Source organism: Lathamus discolor, chromosome 11, assembly GCF_037157495.1.
Source record: "Lathamus discolor isolate bLatDis1 chromosome 11, bLatDis1.hap1, whole genome shotgun sequence".
NCBI lineage: Eukaryota > Metazoa > Chordata > Aves > Psittaciformes > Psittacidae > Lathamus > Lathamus discolor.
The window spans coordinates 902850-930844 of record NC_088894.1 but is presented as its reverse complement, the minus strand read 5'-3'; the positions used below and the strand labels follow the sequence as shown (position 1 = coordinate 930844).

General features: G+C 57.5%; 2 protein-coding genes across 5 annotated transcripts; both read left to right on the top strand.

The window, feature by feature from the left end:
- The first annotated feature begins 115 nt into the window (after window positions 1-115).
- On the top strand, window positions 116-13671 carry TPX2 (TPX2 microtubule nucleation factor). Of its 4 annotated transcripts, none has more exons than XM_065691720.1 (18): window positions 116-207; window positions 4436-4670; window positions 4915-5037; window positions 5204-5324; window positions 5870-5995; window positions 6491-6541; window positions 7126-7248; window positions 7667-7800; window positions 8114-8271; window positions 8651-8822; window positions 8970-9108; window positions 9631-9847; window positions 10059-10157; window positions 10809-10985; window positions 11126-11272; window positions 11755-11866; window positions 12482-12648; window positions 13007-13671. In XM_065691720.1, exons 2-18 carry the CDS (start codon window positions 4565-4567, stop codon window positions 13115-13117), a joined length of 2283 nt encoding a protein of 760 aa, XP_065547792.1. In that variant the 5' UTR covers window positions 116-207; window positions 4436-4564; the 3' UTR covers window positions 13118-13671. The 4 variants fall into 4 exon arrangements, with proteins under 4 accessions (XP_065547792.1, XP_065547791.1, XP_065547794.1 ...); XM_065691719.1 differs by having other exon boundaries at window positions 12461-12648; XM_065691722.1 differs by lacking the exon at window positions 6491-6541 and having other exon boundaries at window positions 12461-12648.
- Window positions 13672-19049: 5378 nt separating this feature from the next.
- On the top strand, window positions 19050-24999 carry MYLK2 (myosin light chain kinase 2). The gene is made up of 11 exons (XM_065691925.1): window positions 19050-20563; window positions 20685-20998; window positions 21796-21901; window positions 22120-22213; window positions 22381-22490; window positions 22888-23029; window positions 23164-23234; window positions 23441-23569; window positions 23822-23974; window positions 24302-24434; window positions 24919-24999. The coding sequence occupies exons 1-11, from the start codon at window positions 19050-19052 to the stop codon at window positions 24997-24999; spliced, it is 2847 nt and encodes a 948-aa protein (XP_065547997.1).
- The last annotated feature ends 2996 nt before the right edge of the window (window positions 25000-27995 follow it).

Below are 27995 nucleotides of genomic sequence, written 5' to 3'. Positions count from 1 at the left end.
TTTCCCGTCAGCCTTTGCGGGCAGCCGGCTTCGTGCAAGGTGGGGTCTGCTCATCCGGGTTCTTTGGCCTCTTGGCGGCCCTCCCAATCGGCACGCACCGAGGGCGTTCCCGAGGCGTTGATTGGTCGGTTCGGAACAACGAGCCCCGTTTGAAATCCGTTAACGGTGGCGGGTGGAGGCGCCGCGCAGAGCGGGTGTTGGACGGAGGTAAGGGGGGAGCGGCCGGGGGTCACCGGGCGGGTTCCTTTACCCCTGCTGCGTGGTCTCGCTTTCGCTCCCCCATCCGTAGCTGGTTTGCCGTTACCGGGCGGTGGCCGCGGCCCTACCCGAGCTCCGGTGCTCCGTTCCCGGCTATCGGTAACGCGGGTCCGCAGGGCGCAGCTGGGAAACGGAGGCCCAAAGCAGGCCGGGGCGCTGGGGCCTTGTCCGGAGCCGGTGGGTGTCGGGCGGGCCGCGGCGGAGCTCCGTGGAGCCGGGGGCGGCGGGGGTGAGCTGGGCACGGAACTTGCGCTCCGCGCCGTGGTGGTGCCAGCGCGGCCCGCTCGGCTCTGTCATCGGTTGCTCCTCTGCCGCTCAAAGCCTGCGGGAGTTCGTGTCTCCAGTCTGGATCAAGGCTAAACCGAGGTGGCCTCTGCTCAGAGTAAATCCTGCTTCTTAGAAAAGGAGGGAAGCAACCCGGGCAAAACCCGGCTTAAGTGACAGGAAAGGTATTAAGGAAGTTATTTTTGTCCAGTGTGTTTTTAAAGCTAGAGGAGCCTCAGCTTAACCTAACAATAAGGTGAGGTTATACCGGCTAAAAATAATGGACTTTTCCTTGAACAGCTATTCTTAGGCCGCCCCTCTTCCTGTCTTCTGAGGCTTGTGGGACCTCGTTTATGGAGTGCGAGGCGTCAGGGTGGGTTATTCTGGGCTCCTGGAAAGGACGCGGGGCTGGGCCCAGAGCAGAGCAAAAGCTGCTCCAGGGAAAGCTCGGCTCCAGCCCCTCACCCCTCCTACCGTGGGCAAGCTCTCTGCGTGCTCAGCTCTTGCCTGGGTAGAGCCAAAGGCTTTGTCTCCCAGTGTGAGTATCCTGGTGGAGCCTCTGGCCTGCCCCCGGGGGGATGAGTTTGGGGCTGTGCTGTGGAAAAGCAGGTGAAAAAGCATTGAGGGAGGGGAAGGAGAAGCTGGGAATCACTTAACCCGTGGAAGATCAGGGATGAGGCCTCTTAATGGTTGCTGGTGTTGTGCTGGAGGAGTTCAAGGGACAGCTTTGGGATAGGAGATTCCCACCAGGCTGTGGTGGCAGGGCTGGACCTGTGGAGAGGCTGTTTCCAGCCCTTTGGAATGGTCCAGTTCACATATTAACCACTGAAAAGCATCTGCAGCCTCTGGGTTATTGTCCCTATGAAGGGGAGGGGAAAGCTTTGGGCTGCAGGACAATCAAGAGCCTTCCAGGCTGAATTAAACTGGTTGCAGCTGGTGTTGAGCACCCAGCAGAAGGCACTGGAGTTACTGTCACAAGTTACTATGCAGCTTTCTTAGCCTTTGGGAAGCGTCTCTTACTTGTTCCCAATTGCCCGTCTTGGGTTTTGAGGCCTGTGGATCACCTGGCTTCAGATTCATCAGCTGAAGTAACTTGGGATATGCGGTTGTGTCTGTTACAATGCACTTGGTGCAGTTTGACGTGCTGCAGCAAGGCTGGTGCTGCACAGGTTTGGTTGGAGTCCTCCTCTGCAGCCTTGGGTGGCAGAAATGTTTTGGGCAATAAATTAACAGCTACATTGACCAAACGATGCTGAGTGCATCCATGATGGAATTGTGTTGGCATTTCAAAGCTAATATGGATTACAGTGAGGTGTGAAGTTATTCTGAAATACCTGTTGCACTTGCTGTTGGATCAGTCTTATTCTGGGATGGGAATGCTTGTTCCAATTTAGCTTAATCCTTTTCAAAGCTAACTAACGTAAAGCAGGCCAAGGCACTCCTGGAACGTGTCAAAGCGGGGTTACTCAGACGAAACCTGATGTGCAGAGGAGCCCTTCATCAGTTCCTCTGTGGGGACACGGCTGTGCTGCTCTGTGTGGGGCTGCGAGAGGAGCAGCCCTGGAAGAGCACGAAGGTTTTATTCACTGGTACCAAAGGGATCTGGGCTGGTTTGGGAAGGAGAGGACCCGATCCTCCTCCTCCTCCTCCTGAGCTCCAGAGGGGTGTGAGCAGCTCCTGTGAACCAGGAGAAAGCAGATCCTGTGCAACAGGGGTGAGGGTTCCCTGCCTGGCTCCCTGTGATGCTCTGCGGACCCTCGTGTCAACACAGAGGGTGATGGATGTGGGGAGAGCAGGGTGGTGCTTGAAATCCACACTGGAGCTATGTGGGGTTACAGTGTGTAACCGGGGTGGTGAATGTACACAGTGTCTGCTCATTAGCAAATATCCTTATGAGTGAGGAGAGGTTTCTGCACCTCACTTCTGGTGGAAGAGTGCCCCAGTACAGAGAGGGGATTTTGTCTCCTGTCTTTAAGAGGAGGCCACATGGATCAGGGGGCTGGAGACAGGCTAGGGAAAAGAAGCTGTGTGGAGACCTCATAGAAGCCTTCCAGTATCTGAAGGGGGCTACAAGGATGCTGAAGAGGGGCTTTTCATCAGGGACTGTAATGATAGGCCAAGGGGAATGGCTTGAACCTGCCAGAGGGGAGACTGAGCTGAGCTCTTAGGCAGAAGCTCTTCCCTGTGAGGGTGCTGAGGCGCTGGCACAGGGTGCCCAGAGAAGCTGTGGCTGCCCCATCCCTGGCAGTGCTCAAGGCCAGGTTGGACACAGGGGCTTGGAGCAAGCTGCTCCAGTGGAAGGGGTCCCTGCCCGTGGCAGGGGTTGGAGCTGGAGGAGCTTTAAGGTTCCTCCTGACCTAAACCATTCCTTGATTCTATGGGAATGCCTCCAGGGGTTGGGCAGCAGCTCCATGGCGCCTGTTTGGATCTCGGGAGCATTGCAGTGGACACATCGCGGTGATCAGTCACTGGAACGTTCCCAGCTGACAGGAGCTGTGTCCCAGGCTGAGCCTGTGGCTGGAGGAGTGAGATGCCTCTCGGTGCACTGCGGCTCCTCCTGTTCCATGCAGCACTCAGGGATACAGAGGGATTTGAGGGGTGGATGCCGTGAGCTCATCTGACTGACATGGGACCCCCCTGGAGCTCAGGCAGGACTCTCGCCTCCCACTGGCTCTTTCCAGAAACTTGGAGTATGAAACCATGGCACTGATGCACTCCTGTTCTTTCCATGACTGTTCGCTTCTGCCTGGGATGGAGGGAGGGGAGAGCCGTGTCCTGCCGCTGGGACAGAACATGGACTTTCAGCAGTGAAAAGCTGGAAGCAGCAGCAGTGGACACAAGTAGCTGTGAAACACGATTCCCGAGCCCTGGCTCTGGGCATTGGGAGGGTGAGGGAGGAATGCAGATGACGCATTTGATTTTGAAAAAGTGGATAGTGCTGACAGAAACCTTATCTTGATAAAGGGCAGTAGGAAAGCATTTGGTCCCAGCCCCGTCTGCAGCTCCATTACAGTTGGTTTTGGCTCCAGTTCTCCTGTTTGCCTTCTTTGGGTCCTACCTTGACATCCTCGCAGCCATGTAGCTGATGGGGAGCTGAAGGCTTCCCCGTGCAGCCATCCTCAGGAGTGGGGCACCCCCAGACCGCTGCTTTGATTTCCTCTTGAACGTCTCATTCGTGGTGTGGGTTGAGCTATGTGTGGTCTGCCTGGCCGGATAGTTTGGGTCCGAGATGTTGCAGATCAAGAATATGCTGCTTTAGAAGTTGCTTGGACTCATCGGACCAGAGTTCAGGTGACTTCCTCAGGGAGTGTTGGGTAAGGAATGCATCCTCGTGGGCTTTGCCCTGCAGCTGTGTGAGGCATCAGGAAAACACCTTCATGAAACAGAGGGTTTGTTACAATTTCAGGGTTTATAAATTGTCACTGGCTTTGTTCCTGTTCCCTTGGGTTTGATATCACCTGTTGACACAGGGCCTCCTCCTGCTGTCAGTGCTCCACTAAATAACTGTTCCTGATGGACAGCTTGGCTTGTGTATAGCCCGGCCAGCCCGGGGTAGTGCCCTGGAATGCAGAAGGGCCCTACACCACCCTTCTTCCTGCTTCTTGCCCAGTAACAATGCTCTGCAGAGCTCTCTTCCTGCTTTGAGCATCGTGTTAGCCTGTAGAAGAGCCCGTTGCTGTCATTAGCTCTTGTCTGTAGCCCTTCAGAGGGAGAAAGGCTGCACTGTGCAGTGCTTGGGGTCAGCCTCAGCACCGGGCTCTTGCTTCGTAAACCTGTGCCCTGCTGAGGGTAAGGTCCATTTGTGTGGGGAGAGCGGGCAAATTGGTCACTCTGGCACCTACAGCTACACAGCAAGCCTTCAAAGGCTGGGATTTACAAGATGGGTTCAAACCTCTCCTGTGTCTCTCTCTAGAAGCCGTGCATAGGAAGAGAGGTGGGGAACGACTACGCTGACACTGCCTCGGGTTTGGTATAGCAGGCGACCAGTGCTTGTTGTCCAAAGGAGCACGAGTGGGACTCGTGGAGACGGCTGCAGGTGAAGATGTCCCACCCGGAATCTCGTTATTCCTTCGATGTCCCAAACAATTGCATCAACTTTGCAACTCTGGGCGAGGAGGATGATGTACCCAATGCAGACTCCTGGTTTGGTAAGTTGCTTCCAGCTCCTGGCTTTGTTTTCTCTTTGGGAGAGGGCTTGGCGTGGTCCTTGTTTTGGGCCTCCTGTGCCAGTTGGTTAGTCACGTTGTTCCCTGCATCATGCCTCATGCCTGGGGGTGGTTTTGTATTTAAACTTTGATTGTCATCTCTACCTTGTCATGTGACTGTTAATGTCCTAATGATATTGTGAGGTGGTGTTAAAAGCATACAGTGAAAGCCTCTCTTTCCTCACAGACCAAAAAGCCAACCTGGAGAACATCCCTCCTGCAGGAAACCTAGCAGATGGCTCCCAGAACAGCCCTGCTTTTTCAAAGCCTGATATTGTTTTGTCTGTCACATCGCAAGAAATAACAATGGGTAAGCTGGCGTGGCATGCTGGAGATGTTACCTGCTCAGCCTGGCTTTTGTGGGACCATCTTTGTATGTTGCTGTCTAGCAAGGCCTCACATGGTTTCACTTGAGTGTTCTTCTGTGCCTGTGTACATATGTGTACACAGGAATTGGTGTTTGTCACTGTCCTCAGGTGAAACCCACGGTGAAGGTGATGGGGAAGCAGAATGTGTGCAGGCCCATGAGGTTCCTCAGAATATCGTTGGATCCCTGACGAGCTGGAGAGCTGCTGCTCCTGCAGAGGCCCCTCAAAGGTGAATTGCTTCTATTCACATTGATAACTGTAACTAAGCAGGCCTGTGCTCCCAGGATCTGCAGTGCTTGCTGTTCTTGGGGCATTCTGTGGGCCTGAAGTTCTTCTTCAGCAAGAGATCTTATATTGGGATATCTGATCTGCTTGCTGAGCTGGAGGGACAATCTCAATCTCCAGGGTGGAAATGTAATGCAGTGTCTCACATACTTGTGAAACGAGGCTCGGCAGCACCAGGAGCTCCTGGAATGTGAGGACATCTGAAACTGAAGTGGCTTATAAAGTTTGTTTATATCTGCTGGACTTGGGCAGAACTCGTTCCTGATATAAATGCAAGGGGTTCTCTATCCTCGTATATCCTAAAGAATATTAAGTTTATGGATTGTTAATCTGAATTAATTAATGCTGCATTTGGGTTGTTGTGTTAAACACCCACTTTGCGTAGGGGACACGCTGGAGTTAGGTGTTGCACTGATGTGGAAAGTGTTTGGGCCATGTGTCCTCTCAGAGCTGTGGGAAAGCTAACCTCTGTTTTCTGTTCTACTCTAGAGCGGGCAGAAGACAGGCCACAAGGCAGAGAAAAGCACAGCAACACACCCAGCAAGCCAGAGTCAAAGCAGAGGGAAATGCCTTGGCTAATAAGGAAGAGGTTCCACCTCCAAAGAAAAGGAGAATGTACGTCATCAGGGTTTGGGGCTGGGAAGGGGGATACAAGTGTTCCATTGGAAAGGATTTACACATGGTGAGAGGGTTCTTGCAGGAAGGTTATGAGGAGGTGACTGAAACCTGATTCCTGGTTTCATAAACAAGAAGAAATGGCTGTAAGACCTGAAGGAAACACTATTTAGAGGTAGAGATGTGCATGAAACAAGCTGGGGTTTCTGAACCTTCTTGCTGCATTGTCAGTGTCTGTCAGCCAGCTTGCAATTGGGCTTAACTTGTGCATCAGGAAGTCATTGGGCTACAGTCACAGGCTAGGAGAAAGTCACAGCCAAAATAGTTCACAAATAAATGTAACCATTAAGATCACCATATGGTGATGAGCTTGAGGTCACAAAATTGAACTGCGATCTTTTAAACATTGCTGGAGCTAAATGAGCTGCAATACATCTGCCTCCTCCAGAAAAGCCACAGTTCCCATAACTCGGTAATTCATCTTGCCTTCTGCAGCCCTAGGGCACCAGGGAAAACCAGGCGCTCTCTCCATGGGCCTGTGGTAAGGTAAGGCTGGTCTGGCACAGCTTGGAACTCACCAGTGTCAGGGTGTTGTGCATGGGGTGAGCACTGCAGGTGACCTTTCATTTAGAGCACACTTAATTGGTTTGTCACAGTCCAGAGGAGGCCATGGAGCTGCTGCGAGGGCTGGAGCAGCTCTGCTCTGGAGCCAGGCTGGGAGAGCTGGGCTGGGGCAGCCTGGAGAAGAGAAGGCTCCTGAAGGGGAGACCTGAGAGCAGCTCCAGTGCCTGAAGGGGCTGCAGGAGACCTGGAGAGGGGCTTGGGACAAGGGCCTGTAGGGACAGGCCAAGGGGAATGGCTTGAACCTGCCCGAGGGGAGACTGAGATGAGCTCTTAGGCGGAAGCTCTTCCCTGTGAGGGTGCTGAGGCGCTGGCACAGGGTGCCCAGAGAAGCTGTGGCTGCCCCATCCCTGGCAGTGCTCAAGGCCAGGCTGGACACAGGGGCTTGGAGCAAGCTGCTCCAGTGGAAGGGGTCCCTGTCCGTGGCAGGGGTTGGGACTGGATGAGCTTTAAGATCTCTTCCAACCCAAACCAGTCTGTGATTCTATGGTGATAACCGGTTACCTTAGTTCTAGCAACAGAGAGAAGCAGACAGAAGGATCCACCAAGAAAGAGTCCCTGCAGAATCCTGGGCTCTCCCCAGGGAGAGGGAAAAGCAAACTGACCATGCCCTCCACGCCAACCATGTTAAAGTACGTATCTTTCTTGTGACTTGTGCTAATCACAGTTGATTTAGGTGACAGCCCTGGCTAGGGTGTTTTCAGCTTCAACACAGCATGTGATGGTATCACATTTAGCAGACACCAGACCAAGGCAAACAATGTTAGGATGAAATATATTCCAGCAGCTGAACATGTGCAAAGGAAAGCTTTTGTTTCTAACTTCAGGAGAAAGCCATTCTTGCTGATGGTGTTCATACAACAAGTAGGTGTGCAGAACAGCAGTTAGCTGTGAGCTTTCGGCTCCAACAAAATACAGCCAGATCTCTTCTAGAGAATATACCTCTGTAATGATGTTCTTGCCGTGAAGTTAGTTCCCTGCACTAACATCAATATGCCAATAACTGGTGAAGCAGGAAGACATGTCTCAGCCTTTAACATGCTTCTGCAGGAGAGCCAATCCTTCTGGCAAGCTGAAGAGTACAGAGGAACAGGAGCTGGAAAAGATGCAGCAATTCCAGCGGGAAGTTATGGAGCTGAGGAGGAAGAATGAGGAGTCTCTGAAAGCAGCGATTGCTGGTGCAGGTGAGCTCTACCTGTGCTGCAGCTGGGCTGGGCTGTCCTGGAGAGTGCTGCACAGAGCTCTGTGAGCACCTGTGAAAACAAATGCTCCAGATGTTATGGATCTTGTAATAAGTATTAGGAGGCTTTTAATGTAGAACAGCCCCTAAACTGGCAAGAAAAAGGCTTGCTTGGGTTTTGTTGGGTTTTGAAAGTTTACAGGTTCTCTAAAACTGTCCAAGTTATAAATTAAATGCCACACACACACATTTCCCCCCTTGCCCCCAAGTACCTCCCTCCCACCCCTTCCAGACCTTACATGTTCTTTTTCCTTTAGGACAACCTGTAAAGAGAGCTGTTGGTCAAGTAACAAAGGCAGTTGACTTCCACTTCTGCACAGAGGACAGAATTAAACAACATGTGGAAAGCCAGCCCAGGAATGAGTACAAGGAGGTGGATTTTGCAGCAGAGCTAAGGAAGCATCCTCCCTCCCCGGTGAGATGTGGGCTCTTCCCAGCAGGCAGCTGACTCCTTTTTGACATCGCCCTCTTTCTGCTTTTGCAACACACAAGCAAAGAGGGTGACCAGAGAAGAGGCAAGCTTTGCGCAGACCTAACTGTTAACTCACTCTGTATCTGCATTGCCGCTAAGACTCTAAAGGATCCTGTAGTGTCAGGTCTTTGTGCTTGAATCTTCCACTTCATACAGTTTCCCAATATGACTAGCATTTTCAGACACTTGAGTCTATATCTAATGCTAAGTGTTACCTTTTCAATAAGGGAAGGGATAGAGACTGTCAGTTGATGGGGAAAGGAAATGTCATCCCAGTTTCATGTGTGAAATGGCCATAATGACCAGCGTGTTCTGTCTCCAGGGGCGGATACTGAGGGGACCCACTATTGCCAAACCTTTCAACCTGTCCCAGGGAAACAAAAGGAAACTTGAAGAGAACACATCTGAATACGTGTCCCTTGCTGAGCAGGTAGAAGCATTCCAAAAAACCATACCCCCTCGTTACCATTTGAGGAGCAGGAAATCTGATGAAGGTGAGCAGTCCTAGCAATGTCCAGCCAGGAAGCTGCCCACAGCACTGCTGGTAGAGCAACAAGGATGCTTTGACTGCTCTACTGAGCAGTTTGTGGCTGCTGCAGGCCTTGCCGTTGACTGCTGGTCTCTGTGACTTGAATTTATAGGCCCCCCTCCAGGGAAGGCTGTGAAGGCTCGGTTTACCAACCCCAAAACACCATTGCTTCTGACAAAGCAGCGCTTCAGACCTGCCACCTGCAAAACTACAGCAGAGTTAGAAGCAGAGGAAATAGAGAAACTTCAACAGTAAGTAAAGGATTATTCTAGTCCTCCAAGAGATATTTGTACCACACTGGAAACACCTTTTGGGTGCCAAAATGCCACTTCTCAGGAATACTCTTCTTGTGTGAAAGAATGAGTAGCATAAAACCATTGGGATTCTTTTAGCTTGTGCATAGCCCTATGGCTGTGATAGGGATGTGAGAAGTAGCCAATTTTGAAGAAAGTGCTCTTAGGAAAACTGATCTCGGGTTGGGTACAGCTTATGACTAGTAAAGCAAACCCAGTGTAGCAGGACAGCCTGCACCCACTTCAAAACTCCTTTAGACAAAGGTTTGGATTCCCAAGAACACAATCCTTAAGGGTTTCCTGAAATCTTGATGTTTCAAAAGCCAAGGAGTTGCTAACTAGAGCTGCACACTATGGAACTTGTGTGTGGCACAATTCCTCCTTGGAACTGCCTGTTTCTCTTTTACATTGAAAGAAGCCTTTTGCTAGAAGCTGCATCTCGCCATGTACAGTGTTGTGACTGTCACCTTTCCTGTGTAGGTATAAATTCAAAGCACGAGAACTCAATCACAGAATCTTTGAGGGGGGGCCTCTCCTGCCCAAGAAACCCGCTGTGAAAGCACTCACGCAGCCCATTGGCTTTGATTTGGAAATAGAAAAAAGGATTCAGGAGCGTGAGAGTAAGAAGCAGCAGGAGGAAAAGCACTTTGAATTCCATTCCAGGCCATGTCCCACGAAAATCCTGGAGGATGTTGTGGTAAGAAGCTTAGTAATACCTAGACCTGGGAGATGGGACTGAGGTGGCGATTGGCATCTGAGTGTCCCTAGCTATGCTATGTGTTTACTAATGTACAGTAAACGCTGTCTGTCATTAGGTAAGAACTGCTATGAGTATGTTCTGTGCTACTTCAGGTGGTTTCCCTGTAGTGTTTTTTCTTGGGTAACTCCTTACTGGTTCTTCTGAACAGGGTGTTCCAGAGAAGAAAGCTCTTCCTGTTACAGTCCCCAAGTCTCCAGTCTTCACCTTGAAAAGCAGAGCCCGAATATCTGGCAAAGATGAAGAAAAGGTAACTTGGGACTAGGCTGTTGTGGGGCCTCTTGGTGCCACCTCAGTGACTGCTGTACCCCTGCCTGCTGGGTGCTGGGGTCTGCTTCTGTCAGTCCTTCTCCTGCTGGGCAGCTCCTCCAGCAGTCATCTTCCCCTGTGCCATTCCCTCTGAATGGTGCTCCTCCAACAGCAACTGAACTCGCATGCAAAATAACTCAGTTTAACCAAGGGCATTGGGGGTTTCTGGGGTTTGCTGCTAGGAATGAGGGAAGTGAACAGCTTCAGTTTCTAAAGGATGTTGCCCTTCCCGATTGCATTATTGAGAAGGGCAGATACTGCACATGACCTTTCTTGTACCCACACCTCCTAGATCCCTGGAGATGGGGAGCAGGTTTCAGAATGCATGCAGTCCTTCCTCCTTTCCCTCTTTTGAGGAGGACGTTAGAATCTAATTTGGATACGTACTAGAACTGATAGTGGGTTGGAAAGAAGAGCTTGTCTTTGGTACTTTCTGGAGTAGTAATTCTTCCAGTGTCCAGAGTGCTTGCTTGGTGCTGCTGTGGCACTGATTAAAGGAACTTGAATATTCCTGGTTCTGTTTGTCAGGACTTGCAGTCTTCCTACAGATAGAATCTGGTGCTGTGTGATCCTAACGCTAAAATCCCTTTAGGAAAAAGAGGAGGTGCCCGTGATCAAAGCCAACCCCATGCCACATTATGGAGTGCCCTTCAAACCTAAAATGCCAGAGCAGAGGCACGTAGAAGTTTGCCCCTTCTCTTTTGATGCCCGTGACAAGGAGCGGCAAATGCAGAAAGAGAAAAAGATCGAAGAACTGCAGAAGGAAGAGGTGAGAGCTAAAAGCTGCCCTGGATCCCATCCCTTAAACAGTACAGGTCTGCAGGACTTGTCTCTTGCTGTTGTCTGTTGAACTCCCAAAGCTTCGTGCCTTTGAGGAAAGGGCAGGAAGCATTTCAAGGTGTTTTTCAGGTGCCCAAGTTCAAAGCACTGCCTCTGCCGTACTTTGACCAAGTGAAGCTGCCAGAAAAGAAGGTCAAAAAGCCAACACAGCCTGAGCCCTTCAATCTGCAGGTGGATGAGCGAGGAGCTGCCAAGCTCCAGAGCTGGAAACAGCAGGTAGGATGGGAAGGGTACAATGGGGTGACCAGACTTAACGCTGGTGGAGTTGTAATGGACTTCAGAAGTTGTCCTGCTTGAGGGGAATCAGGAGCTGAGCTTGAGCATGAGACCTGTGCTATGAGTTAAGGATTGGTGGATTGTTTTGGGGTGGTTTTTCTCACTTTATGGTAAGTGATGGGATTTCCTGCAGCTGGATCCCTGTGACTATCTCTGGGCTTGGGTATTTCTTGACACATAAATACCACATTGCTCTTCTCATGTGAAGTCTGCAGTGAACTCCTGAAACTTTCCTCAGTTTTCAGGCTATTTTTGGCAAAAGTAACTGGAAGGAACAAGTGATGCAACTTTTTGGCTTTAATACAATTTTATGTGCAAATCACTTGATCCAAGTCAAAGTGGCTTTTCCAGTGTTGGGAGTGCTGATGGACAGGGGTCTTTCTAGCTATAGCTGGCACTTGATGGGCTCTCTTCTCTTGCAGCTTAAAGATGACTTGAAAAAGCAGAAAGAGGCGGCTTGTTTTAAAGCTCGTCCCAACACAGTGGTGTACCAGGAGCCTTTTGTGCCCAAGAAGGAGAATAAGTTATTATCAGGTGCAGTACTTGCTACATGGGCTTGGCTGATAACTCATGCAGTTAAATGATGTTTAGACTGGCTGTTGCCTCTTTATCAGCACAGCCAGTAGTGCCTTGCACTTAATCAACTAATTCCCTAACAGCTTGTGTCCCCAGGGAGCGGGGGAGTTTCCTCTCTGCTGCCCCTGTCCTGCAGTAACCTGGCAGCTGTATTTAGCAGCTATGCTGCAATTGGGGGGTGATTGATGTGTGCCTGCTTGGGAGAAGGGTAAATAGCGTGTGAGGAGCTCCCTGTGGGGACAGCTGGCATTTCTGCAGCAGCTGTCAGTCTTTTCCTCCCATCTCTAATGAGATGAAGGCATCTACAGCATGGGGTAGACTAAGCTTTGTAGGATATAAACCAGCCCAAAGCTTGTTTGTACTAACAATTGTGTGTGCTTGCTCCCTCCTGCGAGAACACCCATGATGGGGTAACATCTGCAATAACACTGCTGGAGGTATCTACTAACTACCTTTGCAAGGTGAAGCGCTCCAGAGGGAGGCTTCCATGACACTAGTACTGCTTTGCTTTTGCCTTTGCACCAATGTTATCTCCTCTATTTCTAAACTTAGAGAGCCTTTCTGGTTCTGTAGTTCCTGAAAGCTTTGAGCTGGCAACAGAAAAGAGGGCTAAAGAGCGGCAAGAGTTTGAAAAGTACCTGGCGGACAAAGAAGCTGTAAAGGAGAGGCTTCAAGAGAGGGTGAAACAGGAGCAAGAGGAGTGTGAGAAGGAAGAAGTTGCTAAGCTAAGGCAAGAAATGGTAAGTGAGCTGTTTCTGAACAGGAGCTGTAGAGTAACCCACAGGGATATGTGAATAGAATAAATGAGCCAATGTCAATGTGGAGCTGCCTTAAGACTCTTCTAATGTTCCCTGTTACAAACTGACTCCTTAACTTTACAACTGGTCTTAAACACACCCAAAAGGCAGCTCTGCTGAGGTGACTGACTTCTGCAGCTGTACCCATTGCCACTGGAGCAGATTCATCTCTGAAATCCATTGCCCCAAAACTGCTGTGTGTGTTTCTGGTCATTCCCTCCACTGCTACTCGCCTTCAAGGTTCAGCTTCATCATACCTCAACAGTGTCCCTCACTTCATCCTCTATTTCTGGTTCCACAGGTTCACAAGGCAAACCCAATACGCAAATACCGCAGCTTAGAAGTGAAGTCCAGTGAACGGCCACTGACCACGCCAAAGTCTCCCAACTTCTCGGATAGATTCAGGTGCTGATTCGCACCCATGTGATGGCAGGAGGGAGGTGCCATCTTTCTCTGCTCCCTTGGTGTAGAGAGGAAACAGTCGTTCCTGCTTGACTGCTCAGTCTCAACCTCGTTCCATTATTGTTCTCTTGAGTAGTTTACCTTCACCTGAGGCACAGCAACAGGCCCTGCCACCCGGCCTCACTCATCTCCCCACCTCTTGCTCTCTAAAGACTAGACCAGGTTTTGGTCTTGTATACAGATATTGTGTACCTGAACTAAATAAAACTCCCAGCCTGCTGGCTCACTCTTGCTAGTGGGCCGAATCCCTCTCCTGCAGAAGAGTTTTTGGTATCTTGCTTGTGTGCAGCTGGAGGAGCTGCCTTTGTACATCTAACTGTTGGTTTCAGATTTCTCTTCCTGGGTTTTTAGTTTGTGTTAAGCAGTGTTTGGCTTCTGCAAGCCAACGTATTGCAGGTCTGACCTTTCTTGTTGGTGTTTATGTAGATGAGCACTACTGTGAATCTTGCCCACATTTTATAGTTCTCTGTATATGCAAATATTAAACCTTCTCCTGTTTTTATAGCTGAAGTCATTCTATTTGGGGAATTGCTTCACTGGCAAATGCCTGTCTGAGAACTGCCTCCCTGGCTCCTGCCAGGGCCCTTCTCTTGGCTGAATAAACGTCATCTACTCACCAGTCTAGTGCAGCCAGAACTAAATATAGACCAAGTGCTCTGATGTGCTGGAGGGCAGAACTTCCAGCACTGGGGAGATGTGACTGAACTTAGATTAAAACTTACTAAAGGTGGTTCTTTACCTTGTAAGATTGGTTTTAAGCCTTTCCTTGGACATGTCTTAGCAAGAAAGAGAACTCCAAAAGGCTGAGTGAGGGCAAGAAAGGGGTTAGGGGTACAACTCCATCAGAATGATGATCTTGGATGCTGCTGCTGCCCACTGATGTGCCTGTTTTGCTGTTACTGTTCTGCTGACACGGTGATGGTGTGGCCCAGAAAGGGACTTGCAGGAAAAGGCTGGTGTGGCAGGTGCTGGGAGCTGTGCTTTAAGCTGTCAGCAGGAAGGAGGAGAGCAGGCTCTCTGGTTGAGGCTCGGAAATGTTTAAGGCTCTCTGGGCTGGCCTGGCCTGACCCTACTGCGATGCAGCCCAAGGGAATGACTGGAGCAAAGAGGAACTTGTAATGATGCTCTCCTGAAAGCAAAGACCTGTTGGGCTTACTGCAGGGGTGTGGATTGGCCCTGGCTCTGCCTTCGCCTTCCTGGCACAGTGGAGCTGCTTGAACTCATCTGCTCCATGGGGCCATCGCAGAACCTCGATGGCGTAGGCAAGGAACCTGCTGCAACCTCAAGAGCCAGATGCAGAAGCAGCACATACCGCTGGTGAGTCAGGAAAGCCTCAGTGATGATGAGCTGGGGAAGAATGCAAAGGCAAGTGAGAGAACAAGGCTGCTGAGCTGGAGCAGATGCCAACCCTGCGAGGATGGAGCAAGGATTTCCGTGATGGCCCTACATGGCCTCTGCCGCAGCCCTGAGGAAGGCTTTGTGTGCCTGACAGCTTGTCCGTGGTTCCCCAGCCGTCTCATGGGGTCTAATAAAAGGCATTACCTCCTCCTGTAAGCACGGCCTCCTCTAGCCCTCAGCCATGGGGGCTGCTGTGCCCTACAAGGGTATGGGGCACTTGCAGGAGCTCTCTGGGGTCATGCTGTGGCTCTCATGGGCTGGTGTCTATGTAATCTGTCCTCTGGGGCGGAAAGTGCTGATGTGCTGGAAAACTGCTCTAGTGAGGGAAATGTAAAAGATGGGGTCCTGGGGGAGCTGAATGTCAGGGTTGGGTTGAGGCTTCAACCGGGATATGGGCACAGGAGCCATTCCCTGACCCAAGGGCATACAAATGGGAGAATAACAGGACAGGGCTGGGGTTTCAGAGTGCTGCTTCAGCACATGCCCTGGGGTCAGGGCAGGCTGGCAGATGTGTAAAACCCATATTGCTGGGTGGGTTGTGCAAAACCATTCCTGTGTTCAGGGCTTGCATCTCATCACCTCCCTGAGGGTGATTTGAGAGCAAGTGGTGCTTGGAAGGGGGGGATAACCCGGGAGAGCTGGAGCTGGGACCAGAGTCTTCCTCTGATGCATTTATAGTTGTTACAGAGGTGATTTGCTGAACTTGGACTAGAGCTGGAGCTAAGAGGCAGATGATGTTTCCTTGTGTTTTCATGTTGAAGGGTGGCTGAGCAGGGCAAGATCCTATCAGCTGGTGAATGTGGTTCTTATGAAAAGCTTTGCTGCTTTCAAGCCCACAGCTTTGCTTCTCGCCTCTCCACTGGGGTACCTTGTTGGCTGCCAACATGGACATGTCCTGATGCCTTGGGTCCATGCTGCCTGCTCACGGGTGTCACCGCTGGCAGCCGCGGGGCCCCCTTGATGCCGCAGAAGCTCTTTTGCTGTCGTTTTTCCTTGTCTTTCCCTCTCTCTTCAATGGGCCCGGTCCCAGCCCAGGGGCAGCTCTGCCGGGGAAGTCCTTGGTGCTGAGGGCAGCGGCGCCGCTGGCTCCGCCGGGGCCGGGCTTGGCTCCGCTCCGAGCGCCGCGGCCGGGGCTCCGGTGGGTGCTGCTCTCGATTTAGCCGGGTGTTGGGTTTCCCGGGGCCGGGTGTGCGCGGCCCTGGCCGCAGAGCGAGCAGAAAGGTTAAAGAGCGCTGCTGGGTTGTGACAACCCCGTCGCTAGGGAGCCGCGTGCTTGATGCTGCTCCAGAGCGGGCGGCACGGGCTGGTTTCTAGCGGCAGCCAACGGGGACTCGGGCTTAAGCTGGTGAATGGGGAGGGAAAAGAGCCCAGCCCCATCCTGAGGAGCCCTGGTGGCAGCTGGGCTCGCCCCTGGGCCCTGCAGAGCGCTGCGCTGTGCGCTGGGGCGAGGGCTGCTGGACCGAGGCATCCGAAATCCTGGCGTGCAGCGGCTCTTGCCCTTCGCTGCGCGCCTGTCTTTGGGGATGGCTTTCAGCTTGTTTCTCCTTACCCACCGATGACTTCCGTCTTGTAACAGCAGGACACTCACCCTTCACACGTGTCCCCTTCGAAGAGCCCTTCCCGTGGCTCCCCAGCACTGCCGCGTCTGCTCTCACTCTGCTTCCTCCCCTTGTCCCAAGGCTTCACACCCAGACGCCAGCCCTGGTGCGGGTGTAAGGCTGCAGGTGCCCTGGGATGGCTTCCAGGCAGGTCCTGCTCTCCTTGGGGGATTTTATCCCAGCTCCTGGTGAGTGGATGCGCTCCTTCCACCCAGGGTTAGCTGGGGGAGTGTGGAGCAGTGGCAGCGTTTGCCTTGAATGACATTGGTGGCCTCCAGGTGCCTGGCAGCTCCGGGAAAGGTGATTCCAAACTGTACGCTGGCGATGACAGTCAGTGGGCAGAGGCCCCGAGCATGGCGTTAGCCCGTCATTCCCCTGGCATTCCCTGTGGAGGCCAAGCTGGGGGGGCTCCTGTTTGCCACCGGAGCAGTGCCTGTGCTGGGAGCAGGCTCTGTGGGTGCTGCCAGCCCTGAGTGCTGCAGGTGCTGGTGATGCTCCAGCCTCTTCATGTGCACAACTGCATTGGTGCTGGTGGCTGGAGCCGCGTGCCTGCTCCCTGCTGCTTCCCATCACATTCCAGGTTCTGTCCCTGGTCTCGGGAAGAAGGAGGCCCCAGGGTGGAGCTGGGCTTCTTGAAGCAGCAAATCTGAGCCGTGAGGGCTGGAGCGGGGGAGCCCAATGTCTGCTCCGCTCTTGGGATGCTGCCACGGCCTGGGGTGGTGGCCACACGCGAGTCCCAGGGGGGAGCAGAAGAGCTCAGGGTCTGGCAGGACTTGAGCTCCATGTGGCTGTGGGATCGAGAGCTCCGGAGGAGCCCCCAGTAATTCCAGCCTCCCTGGGGGCACCGGGAGCTGCTCTCGCTGCTTTGTCACCGTTCCTGAGCCCCGGCCTCCCTGTCCCCCCCCAGGGGAGCACCATTGCAGTGAGGGGCTGAGCCCTTCCCCCTGCAGCCGTTCCTGCTGCCCTGACATTGACAGATGAGGTCCTGGGTTTTTAATAGTCGGTATCACTGGAGAGCTTCCCCCTGCAGTGCTGGGTCCAGTTACCAGGGGTTCCTCCTGCACCCCCTGCCTGCCTCCACCCCAGCAGCAGGCAGCTGCCTGCATGCCCTTGTGGGTGAGGCTTTAAGGTTCCAAGGCTTAAATGGGGCTCTGCTGAGTGGGGAACCCGGGGTAGCCCTTGGACTCCACCAGTTTCAGTGCCCTCCGTGGCCATGGCCCTGCCTTTGCCCAGCTCTATTTGTGGCCACTGCAGCCCAGCTGTGGGGTAACCCACGATGCTCCCTCCCCAGGGGTTTTCCATGCCCAGTTGCAGCACTGCCAGATCATACCCTGGGGTGCAGCAGCACCTTCAGCAGGGGCTGGTGATGCCTGATCCCTTCGGGAGCGCCCTCTCCTTTGTTTCTTCTAATCCCCCAAACTCTTCCTTTTGCAGGAAATCAGTGTCTTTCAGACACTGACTGTGACATGACACTGTGACATGACAATTCACAGTCATTCACTGTGGAATGACTGGAACAGTGTCATTCCAGAGGATGCTGCCACTGGCCAGTGCCCAGTTCCCACTTGCGGTCAGTTCTGCTCCAGGGACCTGTGGCCATGCCCTTGGGTGCCACATTGTGCTCCTGGCTGATGCCCGAGGGGACGGAGCTGGCCACAGCGCATTGCCCGGGGGCCAGCCCTGGTTGCTCCCAGCTGCCATCCCCAGGGGTGGGCAGTGGCCACCTTGTGTCGCCTACGGGCGCCTTGGAAGCCCTCGGCTGCTTGGGCTGTGTCCATCTCGGCCAGGCCACCCCGGGGGATGTCCCGGGGCGCTGCGTGGCCGGTGCCGGCCCGCCCGGGGGTGCTGTGCGGGGCAGGGCCGTGTCCTTTGAACGGGCTCCAGCGCGACAGGTGCTGGGAAAGGGCCGGCTCCCGCGGCTGTAACGGATCCTCCTCTGCCCGCGCTAATCCGGCTCCGTTACACCCGGCATAGAAGAGGCTGCTCCCTCCCGGCGCTGCCACAGTGCGGATGCTGCCGGCCTGACCGCCCTCTGCCCCGGCACAGGTAAAGGGGCCGGGAGGGGGCCCTGGGGCACGGGAGCCCCCAGCCAGGGAGGAAAGGCTCCATCCCCGCTCTGGGCTGGGAGCTGCGGGTCCGCTCCCTCAGAGACAGCTCTGCTACAGCTCCTGTTCCAGCCAGACCCGCAAGTGCCTCCCCTCTTACTGCGGTCGCTGGCGCGCTTGCTCTGGGTCTGTGCTGGTCTCCGAGTGCTTGCGCAGGCAGCGCAGGGGGTGTTTTGGGGCAGGGTGACGGGGGCGGCAGCGCAGGGAGAGCAGCGGAGCCCGGGACAGAGCTTGGGTTTGGGGATCGGGTGCTGGTTTGGAGGCAATTGGTTGGCATCAACAGGTCCCCTGGGTGGGGAGGGCACAGAAAGAAGCTGTGGGCACCACCGGGCAGGGCTGAGCCATTGGGGCGGGCAGTGCAAGGGATGCCCACCCCGCCTGCTGCCCACCCCGCAGCCGCTCTCTCCTACCCCACCATCGAGGGACGTGGCCCTAATCTGGCACCGTGGCGGCTGTTTGCGCTCCGGAGGCTCCGTGGCAGCGACAGGTGCCGGTGTGGGGCCCCCGGTCGGTCACCGAGCGGCAGATACCGGGGCACAATGGGGCAGTGCAGGGACCCGCAGCCACACGGGGCCACCAGCCTTGTGCCACCGCCTCGTGGCACGCACCCTGGCTCGGTGGCCTCTGCTTGCCCCTGTTCTGCGGGAGCAAAGCCGCTGCCCGGGTCCCGCTGTGCCCCTCTGCAGGTCTACGGGGCTCTCAGCTCCTCTCTTCTCTCCAGCAGGAGCCTCGCTGAGCCAGGAGCACCCCAGGGCAGCCGCCTCCTGCCCGGAGCATCCCCATGGAGCAGGGCGGTGGGACGGGCAGCGTGCCCGCTGCTGGGGGGGCTGGTGGCACCGCTCCCCCCGAAGCAGAGGGCAGCGCAGCCCCAGGGGCCCCCCAGGCTGCCCAGCCCCAAGGGGGTATGGAGACGTCTGCCACCGAGCTGCAGGGTGGAGGGAAGGCAGAGCCTGGGCAGGAGAAGGCAGCAGGAGAGGCTGGAGGAGGGAAGGCAGAGCCAGCTCCGACTGCTCCAGAGCCCCAGGATGGAAAGAAGGCAGCGCTGGCAGAGGGAGCTTCAGCTGAGCGACACAATGGAGGGGAAGCAGCACCTACAGAGGAGAAGGCGCCAGATGCTGCCTCAGCCCAGGATGGAGGGAAGAATGAGCCAAGGAAGGAGAAGGCTTCGGCTGCAGTAAAGCCTGAAGGAGGGCAGGCAGCATCCGTGGAGGGGAAGGCTCCGGCTGCTGCAAAGGCTGAGGATGGAGGGAAGGGTGAGCCCAGGGAGGAGAAGGCTCCGGCTGCAGGAGAGCCCAAAGGAGAGCAGGCAGAGCCCGCAGAAGGAAAGGGCCCGGCTGGAGCAGAGGCTCAGGATGGAGGGAAGGATGAGCCCACGAAGGAGCAAGCCCCTGGTGGGTTAGAGCCTGAGGGTGGTGGGAAAGCAGAGCCCATGGAGGAGAAGGCTCCAGCTGCAGCGGAGGCTGAAGAAGGGAAGGCAAAACCCACCAAGGAGGCAGCCTTGGCTGCAACACAGGCTCAGGATGGGGGCAAAGAATCTGCAAAGGAGAAACCCACATCTGGTGCCAAGGAGAAGGCTCCAGCTCCTGTGAAAGCCCAGGATGGAGGGAAAGCAGCAGCAAAGGCAGAGAAAAGCCCCGCAGATAAAAAACCTGTGAAGACGAAGGCTCCAGCTACTGCAAAGGCTCAGGATGGAGAGAAACAAGTGGCAAAGGCAGAAAAAGCCTCAGCTTCAAAAACAGCTCAAAAGGGTGACAAAAAGGAGCCTGCAAAGGAGAAATCCACAGGTCCTGCGAAGAAGGCCCCCGATGCTGCAAAGGCTCATGATGGAGAGAAGGCAGCAGCAAAGGCAAAGGAAACCCCAGCTGCAAAGAAGCCTCAAGGTGGAAGCAAAGAAGAGCCTGCAAAGGAGAAAGCCCCGGCTCCTGCAGAAGTGCAGGATGGAGGGGAGAAAGCTCCAAAGGTGGCAAAAACCCCAGCGGCATCGAAGGCTGAGGATGGAGGCAAGCAAGAGCCTGCAAAGGAGGAAGCCACGGCTCCCGCAAAGGAGGAGGCTCCGGCCGCTGTGGAGGCTCAGGATGGAGGGGCGAAAGCTGCGGAGGTGGAATCTCCCCCAGCTGCGGCAGAGGCCGGGGATGGAGGCGAGGAGCCCGCAGAGGCAGCGGCCACGGCTGCGGCCCCGGGTGAAGGGGAGCGAGCGGCAAAGGCGGAGGGGACGGGCAAGCAGCAGCCGAGGGGCGCCGAGCCCCCGCGCCCGGCTCTGCTGCAGAGCCTGAGCTGCCCGGCCGCCTGCCAAAGGTACCCGCACCCTCCTGGGGTGGGTCCCGTCCCCCGCTGCGCCCCGGGTCCCGCCGGGCAGAGGCGCTGGGCTCGGGGCGCTGCGGGCTCGGCTCTGCTCATGTCCTGCTCCTGCTTCCAGGGGCGAGCAGCCCTGGACGGAGGGGCCGGCGATGGATGTGATACAGGAGGAGACCACGGGGATGGAGCCCGCAGAGGGTCCGGCAGAGCCCGGCCCGGTCCCGGCAGCCCAGGGGGACCTGCAGCCCCCGGAGCAGCCCCCCGGCACCCCACAGGAGAGGACATTGCCCAGTGGCACGGGGCAGGCCCCGGGCCCCGCCGGGGCTGCGGAGCAGCCTGGCCCTGCGGGACAACCGTCCTCGACGGAGGCAGAGCCACCCCCGAGCCCCTACCTCACCCCCGACTTCGGGAAGGAAGACCCTTTCGAGATACTGGGTAAGGCTGCGGGGCGCCTGCCTTGTCCCCGCACCCCGGGACGCTCTGTGGGGCAGCAGCCGGGGGGTCCCCGCGCCCTGCCTGCTGCCCGCGCTGCCCTCCCATGCTGCCTGCTCATGCTCTTGGCTCGTCGCCTGCCCCGTGGCCTTCGAGCTCCTGTTTCACTGTAAACAGGGCTAAATGCGTCGTGTCCCCTCCCGAGCTGCTCCGGCCTCAGCCTGGCACCGGGAGGAAGAGGAGCCCCGGGAGTGACAACCGCCGCCTGGCCGCTGGCAGGGGACAGCGTGTCCCCGTGCCCGGCAGCGCTGCCCTTGCGGGGCCGCAGGGCTTGGGGGTGCGTGTGGGGCTCCTGCATTCGCCTGGGGAAGGGGGCCCAGGGCTGGGTGCTGGGGCGAGCCGCGCATCGTGGAGGGCTGGTGGCCCAGAGAGGGTGACACGCAGCAGCGTGGCCTGGAGAGGGCGAGCGTGACATGCGGGATGGTGGGGAGCGGGTGTGCGGCGGGGTGGGTGCCGTGCAGCTGGGTGCTATGCGGCGGGGTGATGCTGGGGGCAGTGGTGAGGGTGCCGTCAGGGGATGCTCCATCCCCTGGTGCAGGAGGCACTCAGAAGACCCTGATTTGCAGCAGGACACTCGGTACCTGGCCGCATCCTGCACCCACAGGCTTGGCTGGGCAGTGCCACTGGGTGCTTCACTTCACCCAGCACCTGGATGTGCTCCCAGCCCAGGGCATCCTTGGGTGCCCACCAGCGGGGTCCGGGCAGTTCCCCTGCTCACCCCAACCCTCCTCTCTGGGCAGATGATGTCCCTCCGCCACCAGCGCCCTTTGCTCACCGCATCGTCACCCTGCGGTCTGCCAGCATCAGCTCCCAGTTCAACCTCAGCTCCAAGGAGATCCTGGGGGGGTAAGGAGGGGCCCAGGGAAAGTGGGGGGCACCCGGGATTCCCCCAGCACTGCCCAAGTGCTGTCTTGCCTTGGGCAGTGGCTCTGGGTCAATGGGACTTACCTTGTCATGATGGGTTGGTGCTTTAGGCAGAGTGGGTGCAGATGGGCGCGCAGGGTGGGGGTCTCCATCAGCCTGGGTGGCTGATGGTGGTGGCGTCACCTTCTCTCCCTCCCCAGGGGCAAGTTTGGTGAAGTCCACACGTGCACAGAGAAGCAGACGGGGCTCAAGCTGGCGGCCAAAGTGATCCGGAAGCAGGGTGCCAAGGACAAGGTTTGAGCGATGCCAGAGTGGGGGCACCTCCTGGCCATGGTGCCACCAGCAAGTGGTATGGCCTAGGTGGTGGGTGCCAGTGTCACGCATTGCGTGTCTGCGATGCTGCAGCACAGCCTGTGCCAGTGCCGGTGGCCAGGACTGACCATCATGGGGCTCTTCTGCAGGAGATGGTGCTGCTGGAGATCGATGTGATGAACCAGCTGAACCACCGCAACCTCATCCAGCTCTACGATGCCATCGAGACACCGCGGGAGATCATCCTCTTCATGGAGTTGTGAGTGCTGGGGCAGTGCTGTGAGAGGTCTGATGCCTGGGTGAGGGGCACCACCATGGGGATGCTCCAGAGATGGAGCAGATGTGCTGGACCCTGACCGAGCAGAAGGGGTTGGCCCCAGGGAATGTCCCCCTCCTTGCCTGTCCCCTCTTGGGCACCTCCCTGGCTCACTCCAGGCCCAGAGGCAACCTCAGGCTCTGCATGGCCAGGACAGCATCTCCCTCTCTCATGGCTGTGTTGAGGGTGGAGGTGACCCAGGTCTTTCCCAAGCAGTTCTATGGACCCTGAGGAGCTGCGGTGTCCTCCCTCTACACCAGCATCCCCATGGAGGGGCTGGACTGGGGTCCCCAGGGTGCGCAAGGGCCCCCGGGTGAGCCCGTTCTCTGTCCCCGCGCAGTGTGGAGGGCGGTGAGCTCTTCGAGCGCATCATCGATGATGACTACCAGCTGACGGAGGTGGACTGCATGGTGTTCGTGCGGCAGATCTGTGAGGGCATCCGCTTCATGCACCACATGCGTGTCCTCCACCTCGACCTCAAGGTGTGGGGCTGGGGGCTGACAACAAGGACACGGGGGGCAGAGGATGGGACAGCACAGTACCCCTGGGCTGCCAGGTCCGTGCACTGGGGACATGTTTCCTCTTGGCAGTGGGGCAATGGTCTCTGTCCCCACAGCCTGAGAACATCCTCTGCGTCGCTGCCACTGGGCACATGGTGAAGATCATTGACTTTGGGCTGGCTCGAAGGTCAGCTCCATCCCTTCTCCTTGTCTCCCTCCCATCCTGCAACCCTGCAGCCCTTTAGGGTGCTGCTCTGGGCTGTGATTTGGCCATGGCTGCCAGGCCTGGCTCTCCCTGGCTGGCACAGGAGGGCTGGAGAGGGCAGCAGTGGTTTGGGGGAGCAGCCCCTTCCTCTCCTGCTGACTCACCCCCCACACACACCCCGGATGCAGGTACAACCCCCAGGAGAAGCTGAAGGTGAACTTCGGCACCCCCGAATTCCTCTCCCCTGAGGTGGTCAACTACGAGCAGGTTTCCTACACCACGGACATGTGGAGCATGGGTGTCATCACCTACATGCTGTACGTCGGGGCTGCCGGTGCCAGGCTGGGGAGCAGAGCTGTTCTGGCTGCTTAGTGGGGTGCTGGTGGGTTCTGAATGGGGAGATGGGCAAGGGCACTGGGGTCTGCACCAACATCTGCAGGCAGGATATGGTGCCAGCAGCCACAGTGTATGTGTGGCTGGGGCAGCCCTTGGCCAGACTGGCTCATTCTGGGGGTCTGGAAGGTGCTGCAGCCTGGGGGGGTCTCACTCCTCACCCCCTGCACCTCCAGGCTCAGTGGCCTCTCCCCCTTCCTGGGTGACAACGACACCGAGACGCTCAACAACGTCCTGGCTGCCAACTGGTACTTCGACGAGGAGACCTTCGAGAGCGTCTCCAACGAGGCCAAGGACTTCGTTTCAAACCTCATCATCAAGGACAAGAGGTGCGGGGCTGGCAGCGGCCATGGGGGTCCTGGGGTGGCATCCAAGCTGTGTGTCCACCCCTGGGTATCGCACACCAGCAGCATCTCCTGATGTCCTGTACCAGCGGAGCCTCACGGTGCCCTGCCCTTGCTGCTGGCTGTCCCCAGCAGAGCCCCGTGTCCCTCTAAGTGTCACCTGCCCCAGGCAGGATGTGCTGAGCTCTCCGGGTCCTGCCCAGCCCCTGTGAGCCATGGTCCCACCCCTCTGGCTGGTTCATGGGGTTCTGGGGCTCCTGGGTGGCTGGAGAAGGGCCTGATCGGGGGTGATGCTGCTCCTCTTGCCCCCAGCGCCCGGATGAGCGCCAGCCAGTGCCTGGAGCATCCCTGGCTCAACAACCTGGCAGAAAAGGCCAAACGCTGCAACCGGCGGCTCAAGTCCCAAGTGCTGCTCAAGAAATACGTCATGCGGCGGCGCTGGAAGGTGCGGGGGGGGCAGCCTGGAGAGGGGCAGTGGTGCTGGGGGGGTGCCAGACTCCACCTGTCCTGGTGGGTGGCTTTGGGGACATGGATGGGTCTGTGTCACTGCCTGATGCAGTGGGACCCTGCTCGTCGCAAGGGGTTGGACCTTAGAAGGTCCCTTCCAACCCAGTTATTCTATGATTCTCTGACCTCCTAAGCTTGGAGAAAGGGCTCCCCAGCCCCAGGTCCCCTGTGTGGTTGCCCCCACGGTGGGATCCTTATCAGTGTTGGTCCCTTCATGGTCATCTCCCCTGAGCCCATCCCAAGAGCACCTTTTAGGGGCAGGAACAGCATCAGGACAGGGTAGGGGATGAGCCCCAGCATCAGCCATGTGCTCCTACCCCATGCACCTCGGCTGTGCCCGGGTGGCTGCCCCCTTGTCCCCAGCCCCGGGTGCAGGGTCTGGCTCAGCCTCCGGCGCTGCAGCCCCTGCTTCCCCTTCACAGAAAAACTTCATCGGGGTGTGCGCTGCCAACCGCTTCAAGAAGATCACCAGCTCGGGGTCACTGACGGCGCTGGGCATCTGAGCGAGGGCTCCGCGCTGGGCCGAGGCCAGAGAGGAACCGCTTCAGAGGGTCTCACGTCACCCTTGCTTCTGGACGGCAGCAGGACCCTGCTGGGGTCCTTCACTTCCCACTGTGGGGCCAGGGGCTGGAGCTGCTCAGCCCTGCCCGTGCTGCTGCGAGATGATGCTCTGGATCCCGTGTCACTGTGGCAAGTGCTGCACCCCTGCTCCGTGCCCCACGCCACCGCCTCCATGGGTGCTGCTCTGCTGTGCTCCTGGGGCTGCACCTGCCTTGGCACCCAGCCCCTGTGGGACTCGTCGGGGCTGGGACACCACCGGGCTCCTGACCTGCACCCGCTGCTGCACCGAGCTCATCCCACCCCAGGGACCTGCTGCTGGGAATGCCAGATCATCCCTGCCCATCCCCATTGAGCCGATGCTCCTGACTGGATTTCCTTGGACTGCGAGGCTGCTCCTGAGCGGTGGTTTCCGTTCTCACCCCTGGCCTGGCTGCGCAATGCCAAACCCACGGCATCTCTGCTCCGTTTGGGCTTCCTTCCTGTGGCTTTGGAGGAGAAAGGCTGGTCTGGCGTGAGCCCCACGGCCTGAGCTGCTGTCCTGCTTTTGGACTGTGTGGTACTTGTTGCTGGCTGCGTTTAAACCACGGCAGCCGCCCTGCGCCCTCGCTGCTCCCCTGGACCCAAGGCTTGCCCACTCTGCCTGTAAATGCCGTAGCTCTGCGCTGCCTTCGCTGTCTCTGGAACCTGAGCCGCCCTTCCCAGCGCTGCGGTTTGGCGTGAGGACACCGAGGGCAGGCGTGGACCCTCACCCCAGCGCTTTGGCACCGGAGCTGGGGCTGAGCCTCCTCCTCCTCCTCCTCCTCCCTGGCCGGCCACGCGTGCGGGCGCGGAGCTGGCCCCGAGCTGCGGCTCGCACAGGAAGGGAGGAAGCGGCGAGCGCTCTTCCAGCACCGTCCCCAGCTGGGAGGCAGCGAGGGAAGAAGGAGGCTTTGTGTTCCTGCTGCCCTCCCTGCCCTCCGGCTCTGCCAGCGGGGGAACAGCGCAACCTCTGCTTCCCCCGACGCCGCCAGATCAAGATGAGCGAGGAAATGCGGAGCAGCTGCACCGCGCTCCCCCGCTCCTGCGAGCACCGCTCCAGCCCGACCACCAACACAGCGGAACTGCCAGGCGGCCGCGAGCGGGGCTCCCGGGACCGGCCGGGCTGCGGGAGCCGGCGCTGACCCCGCTCCTCCGCCTCAGCCCGGACCCCTTCCCCTCTGCCCGCGCCCGCGGGGCTCCCGGGTGCGGCTGCAGGAGGAGCATCCCCACGGCTTTGCAGCTCCTAGCCCTGCCCGTGCGGGGATGGCGGCTGGTGGGGAAGGGTCCTGGGGTTCCCCTGCCCTCCAGCTTTGGCTTTTGCTGCGGCCAGGGCTGTGTGTTTGCTCCAGGGCTGCCTGTGCCCTCTGCGCCTGCTGGAAGAACCCTGGGCAGAGACCGGGGGTGGCACCAGACCCCCAGCCCCACCGGGGGCTTTGGGCTCATCCCCATCGGGCGGGGGACACTTCTCGTGGGGTCCTGCCTGGCTCTTGTCTTGTAAATAAATGTACAGGTCTTCCCGCAGCAACCACCCCCCTCCCACCTCCCTGGGATCTGGGGGGCTCACTCCGGCCACCTCCCTGTGCCTCTGCTCCTCACCACCGCAGTCTGAGGGCTGCAGATAACCGAGCAGGGGATGGGAGGGGCTGGGATGTCTTGTCCGCAGAGCAGAGGGGACAGAACAGGGCCACGGCTGTGCAGAAATGGTCTGAACACCCCAGGGTATAGGGGAAGGGTGGTCGAAGGCGTCCTCCCAGCTTCAGCATCTGCCCGTGTGGGGTGGGATGCCCAGGTAAGGGCTGGTGTGGGGCAGGTGCCCCCGTCCCCCGGGTGCAGCCAGCCCCGAAGCAGTTAAGGCCGCCGGGGCCCTGCCGCTGCCTCCCTCCGCGGGCGTCCCTCCCAGGCGCTTCCTGCCGGCAGCCTTTGACCGGTTCCTGTCGGTGACCACCCCGCGGGCCTGGAAGCCAGCGCGGCCCCATCTGGTTTGAGTTACGCTCCGCGGCGGTGACGTCTCCTTCCTGTCTGGCCCCGGGGGCTGCAGGGCCCTGCCGTGGGGTGGCCCATGGGGCTCCCGGCCAGGCCCTCACCCACGGCTGCTCCTGGCATCCTGAGCTGCTTTGGGGGATCTGCTCCCGGACACGGCACAGGGATGCAGAGGCACCAGCACATCCCAGTGCCCCAGACACCGGGTAAGGGACCCCCACCCCTCCCACCCCACCCACTTCTCCAGCCTCTCCTGCCCTGAGACCCCACAGGGGCACTCACTGTGCCTTCATCAGAGCCAGGAGAGTGGGGTTGTGGGCTGGCACCTGTGGAAGCAGCTGTGGCTGCATCCCATGCACCCGAATGAGGGGCAGAACACGGGTCGGGAGCCCCCAGAACCCTGAGGAAGGGACACATTCTGCTGGGGCCAGTGGTCACAGGGATAGGGCTGATCCTGGTCCAGCAAAGGCTATAGCACCCAGTGCCATCCCTTGCATGGGGTGTCCTGGTCACCCCCACATACACCTGGCTCAGTCTGGGGTGTTCGCATGAGTGCCCACAGCATCCATCCTGGAGCCTTGAGCACTAGCACTCAGCTTTTCCCCATCCCTGCACCCATCCCTATGGCACCCACCCTGCCTGCACAAGCACCGGGTCCCGCAGGGAGGGAACGGGAGCGGGCAGACCTCCAGCACCGGCACCACCGGCAGCAGGTTCAGCCTGGGACCAGGTGCAGCCCAGGCCCCATCCACGGTGCGGCCCATGCTGGGAACGGGCGAGCGGGCTGGGGGCCAGGCCACCCACTGCGAGCGAGGGAGGAGCAGGGAGAGCCGGAGCCCTGAGCTGGGGTGGGCGTCGAGGAGGGGAGCGCTAGGACTGCCCGTCCCCGGGGGCTGCAGCTTGCGGGGCACTGGGATGCTCCATGCGGTGCCGCGCTGCT

Coding starts and splice junctions, on each gene's coding strand:
- TPX2 (XM_065691719.1), top strand. CDS start 4,565: ATGTCCCACCCGGAATCTCGTTATTCCTTCGATGTCCCAAACAATTGC. Junction 5,996..6,490: donor CCTCCAAAGAAAAGGAGAAT/GTACGTCATCAG, acceptor TGCCTTCTGCAG/CCCTAGGGCACCAGGGAAAA. Junction 8,823..8,969: donor GAGCAGGAAATCTGATGAAG/GTGAGCAGTCCT, acceptor TTGAATTTATAG/GCCCCCCTCCAGGGAAGGCT.
- MYLK2 (XM_065691925.1), top strand. CDS start 19,050: ATGGAGCAGGGCGGTGGGACGGGCAGCGTGCCCGCTGCTGGGGGGGCT. Junction 21,902..22,119: donor TCCAAGGAGATCCTGGGGGG/GTAAGGAGGGGC, acceptor CTCCCTCCCCAG/GGGCAAGTTTGGTGAAGTCC. Junction 23,975..24,301: donor CTCATCATCAAGGACAAGAG/GTGCGGGGCTGG, acceptor TCTTGCCCCCAG/CGCCCGGATGAGCGCCAGCC.